Source organism: Austrofundulus limnaeus, unplaced genomic scaffold (genome assembly GCF_001266775.1).
Source record: "Austrofundulus limnaeus strain Quisiro unplaced genomic scaffold, Austrofundulus_limnaeus-1.0 Scaffold111, whole genome shotgun sequence".
Lineage (NCBI taxonomy): Eukaryota > Metazoa > Chordata > Actinopteri > Cyprinodontiformes > Rivulidae > Austrofundulus > Austrofundulus limnaeus.
In genome coordinates this window covers 996,042-1,002,578 of record NW_013952513.1, presented here as the reverse complement: position 1 = coordinate 1,002,578, position 6,537 = coordinate 996,042, and the positions used below count along the sequence as shown (strand labels likewise).

General features: G+C 38.7%; 1 protein-coding gene across 2 annotated transcripts in view; it reads right to left on the bottom strand.

Annotated features, from left to right (window-relative positions):
• tpm4a (tropomyosin 4a) overlaps window positions 1–2,227 on the bottom strand; it is a 37,287-nt gene extending 35,060 nt beyond the window's left edge. Inside the window, exon 1 of one of the 2 annotated variants that reach the window (XM_014014208.1) lies at window positions 1,969–2,227. In XM_014014208.1, the coding sequence (XP_013869662.1) occupies window positions 1,969–2,082 (114 nt within the window). In that variant the 5' untranslated portion in view covers window positions 2,083–2,227. The remainder of the gene's footprint in view (window positions 1–1,968) is intronic. The other variant, XM_014014207.1, reaches the window with a different exon arrangement.
• Window positions 2,228–6,537: the final 4,310 nt, after the last annotated feature.

Here is a 6,537-nt window from a genome sequence, read left to right as displayed (position 1 = left end):
GTGTGTGTGTGTGTGTGTGTGTGTGTGTGTGGGTGTGGGTGTGTGTGTGTGTGTGTGTGTGGGTGTGTGTGTGTGTTTTCCCAGTGTTCCCTGTGCCATCAGTCCACCCTTCCTCAGTTAGTTTCTCGTTCTCAAACCGCTACCCCACTCTCACCTGTTCCCAGTTGTCATTTTGCACAGGTGTCTCCACTCCTCTCATCAGCTCCTGCCTAAAAACGTCCTCCATTTCTCGGTGCACATCAGTTAGACATTGTGCTGTTTGATGCCATGTTCCCACCAGACATCCCATTTCCTTCAGTTTTGTTATTTTGCACTCTTCACTGCCACTAAAGCCTTTTGTGTTTTGTTAATGAAATCCAGATTTGTAAAGTAACTAAGTACAAATACTCTGTTACTGTACTTAAGAAGAATTTTTTGGGTATCTGTACTTTAATTGAGTAATTATTTTTTGCCTACTTTTTACTTCTTCTCCTTACATTGTCACACAATTATCTGTACTTTCTACTCTTTACATTTTTTAAAAAAGAAGTAGGAAGTTATTACTTTTATTTCATTTTTGCTTGTTTTCATTCCAGCTTTTTATTGTAAAAAATAAATACTATTCATGTAAATTGCGCCTACTAGATAGAGTGAATTTTATTGTAGTTGAATGAGAAGTACAAATATATAAAATTCTGATACCTTATTAGTTTGTACACAAACAAATCATGTCCCACTCCAGCAGGACATAATCATTAAAATAAAAGGACTGTGTTTAAGAAGTATTTGTATTTCATGAATTATATTATTGCATTTGGCCGCAGCCCTCAGATAGATTTTCATTTTGGAGAAAAGGTTTGGGCAGCCTTGATATATGTATATAAACTGAAACAGCTAAACTAGTGCATCGTAAATTTAACATTAATTATTTTAATTCAACAGTCATTTCTGCTGGTTTTGAGGAGGTCACCTCCTAATAAATGTCATTACAGAAAATCCAACTTTTAAATCAATACTTTCACTTTTAACACTTCAGAACAAAAAATATCAGATACTTTAAGACTTTTACTAAAGTAATATTCCTAAAGGAGACTTTAACTTTTACCAAAGTCTTTTTTTGGTAAGATATTTTTACTCAAGTATCATTTTGTAGTACTTTATACAACACTGCTGAAATCTAAACAATTAGTTTTTCTTCGAGCTGCTTGAGTTTTGCCCACATTCCTTCAACACCTACATACTGTATCCAGCTCATGGGTGGTCTCATCACTAAAACTGTCCTGCAGCAGAGCTGAGGTTGCGCAATGACCTTTCCTAATTGTGTTGTTCTTTAACCATTACTATAAACTCCATTAATAATAACTCACTCACATTTTCCAAATTTAGCTTGTTAAGTTTTTTTTTTTTATTTGGGACTTTGTTACTGTTAAATGTTTGCATGTTGAGTGCAGCCTTTATTAATGACTAAAAGTTTAGTTGATCTTTTTTTCATGTTTTATTTTCCCTATCTTTCAATTAAAAGAGAATACCATCTGAGCTGTTAAAGACCGTTGGACTTTGTGTTTAAGTCTGAGTCAAAAAGAAGTGAGCAGAATAACATTTTAGTGATAAAAACTAATGTTCTTTATTTATTTTTGTTGCTCAGTTTTGCAGGGGTTGCCACATTGATCAAACTCACATGAAATATTTGGCAATTGTTTTGGTCCAGATGCCCTCCATGACGCAACCTGAACTCAAACCTGCAACCTCAGGATTACAAGACTGGTTTATTGAGCTACAGCGGCTCCTTTAACAGCAAGTTAACAACACTCACAAATATAAAAAAAGGAATTATAATAAAAGTGACTGGTTCAAACATATATTTTGAGCTGTTTCCCTAAAGGTGTGTTTAATATGATATCAATAACAAAACTGGACATGAAGACAAAGTAAAAGCTGTAGTTTTTTTTTTTTTTTTTGCATTATTTGCATCATCTGCATCTTTCCCACCTGTTTGCATTTGTCCTCTGCCGCCTTCTTGTCCGTCTCTGCCTGCTCTGCCCGGTCGATGGCATTCTCCTTGTCCAGTTTCAGCATCTGCATCTTCTTCTTGATGGCCTCCATGGTGGCGGATCACTTCAGGTCCTCTGTGAGATGTGTGTTTGTGGTGGCGGGGTTGGAAAGCACCTCTAAATGTTTCAAGTTCAGCTATGTTGAGCTGCGGAGAAGCAGTGAGAAAGAAAGAGACAGAGAAGAGGGGGACAGGAGGAAGGAGACAGGGAGAATTGTGACAAGAGATGGAGAGCGTTGGCCCTATATGGGTAGTTATTTGGACAGCAGCAGAACCTGCCTCCAGTCAACCTCTCCTCTTCCTCCTCCTCCTCCTCATGCTATGTTCTGCAGAAGCTCACAACACGTTTGTGGCTCCAATCATCACCCTGCTTTCACCAACTCCTCGACTGTCACTCTCCTCGACTCACACTACACCCTATCTAACCAAACTGTATCTCAGGAACAGCCTGGCTGCTCTTTTCCACTCTCCGACTCTTCACCCGCAGCCAATCTCCTTATTTGGGTTGCTGCTTTTCCACAAAGATGCAGAGATCAGATGGGCAGGTCACGTTTCCACATTTAACCTCCTGTCAATGGCTATGTTTCTCCTGGGCACACTGTATCTTACACTAGCTTTTTTTTAAAGGTATGAGGCCTGAAGAAAGTAAAGTTTCCCTACGTTTAATTATGATGTCACAGATCTACCTCTTCCACCCTCCAAAACAACCATATCGGGTATAGAAAGTAAGGAAAACTCTGTCACTCAGACCTTGAGCTCTTCGGTCATTTATAAGTTTTATAACCCTCTCTGTCTGTAAAGGTGCGCCACTATCACGTCGAAATGTCAAAGCTAGTTTGGTTTTATAACTACATGATGTCATTCAGCTACTGTGTCTTTGAATGCTTTAAGTGTATGAGCATAAAGAGCAGGAAAAAATGTCTCTGAAGACGTGACACTGAAATATGAGCTGGGAGTGCAGACACTGGTCAAAAGAAAAACTGTAGAGAAAGTGGCCTGCTGAAAGTGAGGTGGATGGCGTGTGTGTGTGTGTGTGTGTGTGTGTGTGTGTGTGTGTGTGTGTGTGTGTGTGTGTGNGTGTGTGTGTGTGTGTGTGTGTGTGTGTGTGTGTGTGTGTGTGTGTGTTAGCAAAATAGCTCATGAAGCAGTGATCAGGTTTGAATGAAACGCTCCAAAAGTAATCATTAGAGGTATGGGTACATAACGTTTAAAGTCGATCCATTTTTTTTGGAGCGTGTGCAACTCAGACTGGGTTACAAACAAAGCAAACGTTAAGTTTGCCAAAATATGTTCTACAGTTGATTACATGTGGGATGATACTACATTACAAATCATTTGAATGACAAATGACACTGAATTTAGTTTAAAATGGAACTATTTTGCTGCAACAGACCCGTGTTCTCCCTCACACAGGCCCTTGTCTAAGAACAGAATGCATCAAATACAATAAAAAGTAGCGCTCAACAGAAGCAGAATGGGTCCAATACAGGTTTTAAATACTAAAATAAGTTTAAAATTTATTTTAAAATTAAACATTTAGAATTACTTGAATGAACACACACAATTTGGTTGGTAATAAAGCGTAGGTGTGTGACAATCCTTGATCACTGACAGGTGAGTTGACTCTTTTTCTTTTTTCTTTTTTTTTTTTTTTGAGATTCCAGTGATCAAGAGTCACACTGCGCACCTATAGTAATCATTAAATGGTAAACTATTACCATGTTCTATTTTAGTATGAATTGATTTATACATTCTGAGTGACTTTCATTAAAAAGCGTTGACTCTAAAATGTATTTTTAAGGCCCACAAACAGTATAATCTGATCCGATCAGTGCCAAAATTTGCCTCTTTATTTATTAAAATTAAATAATTTCTTTATTTTGACCAATTTGAACAAAGTTTGCATTATTTGCTTATTTGGTTTTAGCTGCATCCAATAAAATGGGCTTTAATACAATTTGGGATCTTTTATTTTTTTATTTTTGTCACATAACCATAATCTCATGTGAATGTATGATTCACTAAAGCTGTTTAACAAGAGTATGTTTAGAAAAACCCGGAGTAAAGAAACTGAACAGTGACACAGACACAATGGTAAAAGGAAAGTGTTCTTTCTGGAGTCAATCTGTGAGAGGACGAAGGCAAGGATGATTAATAAAACACTGAAGTTTGTTTCCAAAGTTGATCTCTCATTGTCCCTTTCTTGTAGGCAGACGTGGAGATGAGGATGAATATTCAAGGTGTGGAGATGTTGGTGTGTTGGAGTGTGGCAACGAGGAGCCACGGGATCAGTCATACAGGTAGGTTTTCATCAGGCAGGTAGGCTCTCAACAACAGGTAACTCAGGAGGTGCTTGGAAAAACAGGTAAGTCCAGACTGGAGTCCCAGGACTGTGGAGGTGAAGCGCTCATAAACTCTCACAGAGGTCTGGCTGCAGCTGAACTCAGTACCACAGGTCTCTAATGTTCCAGCATTGAATTGAAGCCTCCATGAAGCGTAAATACATCTGCTGAGCAGGATCAGCTGCAGGTTTGAACACAAGAGCTATCAGAGACTTCAAGAGAGTTAAAGAGACGGCTAAAGAAAAACAGAACAGAATCTCTACAGTTTTGAATTGAAACGTAAAGCAGCACAGTTTGATTTCATGGTCTCTTCTAAATGAAGGTGATGAAGGCAAATGAAAAAAGAGCACAAATTAATTAGAAAAAATAAATGCATACAAAATTCAGGTGCTGATGTAGAACAGCACCAAAAGCAAAGGCGCTTCCCCTCAGGCTTTTAAATGCACGGCCCCATTTTTGTTAGGGACAACCTCCGCTACATAATGTGTTTTCATGTTTTTTATTTAAACTTCATGGCATTAGCGCACTGTAAATGCTCCTCCACGTCGACAGGAGTCAACAGAGGTGGTTCAGTCTTCGTCTCATTTTTAGAAGATGAAATCGTGGGGTAGAACTCACTAAAGAGATTATGTACCCGCTCTGGTCTGGGAACGCCTCGGGGTCCCCATCAGTGTCACTGAAGAGAGGGGATGTCAGGGTTTCCCTCCTGGACCTGTTGCCACCGCGACCATGGAGAAGCAGCTGAGAAATTCCCACCTCTGAAAACTGCTACTATATTTATACAACTTTTATCATATTTAAATATGGTTGTAGGTGAAATATTATTAATTGTTAATTTTATTAAAAACAAAAGTTCGCTAAAAGAACAACTGCCATCTTAATGCACAGCTGGAGCAATCCCCTCTGCTTTTAGAAGCAACAGATGTTTGTCTCTTACACATATTGCATGAATGTTGCAGTGTTTCCACTCAGTCACCCAGTGAGTAATTGATGGATGTAATTTATTGTCTTTATATTTTTCCCCTCATGTTCCAAGTATGCCTTCACTTGTTGCTTCTCAGCCACAGAAATGCTGCAGAGGGGCCGAGGCTAAACATGAAGAGCCCATAATCAAAGGAAAACTGCTCCGTTTTATTATTATTTTATAATGAAGAACAGATCAACTGGAAAGGATGAAACAGCTGAGAGAGAGAGAGAGAAACTTGCTGCCTTTGTGTTAATTTCATGCTGAGTTAAACAACTTCAGCTCCACTGGTAGAACAAGAAGTTCTCTTTGTTTGTGTTCATCAGTGAACTCCCGTACCCTTGGGGTGTAAAACAAACATCATGCTCATCTAGATGGGACACCACCTGCTTTTTTGGTGACACACACACATAGTGAGACACACCTTCTCCTTTTATTTTTCAGACCAAAACACATTTTTCTGTACGACAATGAGCTCCCTGCAGTGACATCATGACCCCCAACAGTCCCACATACCTTTTCCCCAGACACCGATGTCTGGATATTAGCTGAGCAATAAAGACAATATTTTACACGTTAGAGCATCTCTTTGCTTGTGGTCTGCATCACTGTGAGTCAGTTTACAGTTTCACAATTGCCTAAATATGAAATTGACATATCCTGAAAGTTCTGACTGACTTGTTGCAATATACAGACTGTTACACACCCCAGTTTAAGCACAAGTTCATCACTTTTAATAATGTTTATTTACATAAAATTTAGACATTTGAGGTCTGAAAATGAAACAAAGTTGTTGTCATTGTTTGTTTGTTTTTTTTTCTTCACCTTTTTTCCAGTTTCCTCCTACAGCCCAAAAGCTTGCATAACAGGTAAAGAGGCCGGTTTAATGTAGTCTTTGGTTTGAAAAGGTACCATAAAAACAATTTACTTCTGTTGTCAGAGGTTAGGTTATTTATTGTTCAAATGGATGTAATTTACTGGATTTTTACAAATATTTACTCATTTTGAATTTGAAGCTTTGTAGGTGGAATTCTTTACCATTCTTTCTTGATGAGCAACTTCAGTTGCTCAACAGTCCGGGGTCTCCCTTCTCCCGGGTCGTATTTTGCCTTTCATAATGCGCCTCTCATTTTCAATGGGAGACACGCAGGCCAGTCTAGTACCCGCACTCTTTTACTATGAAGCCACACTGCTGTAACACG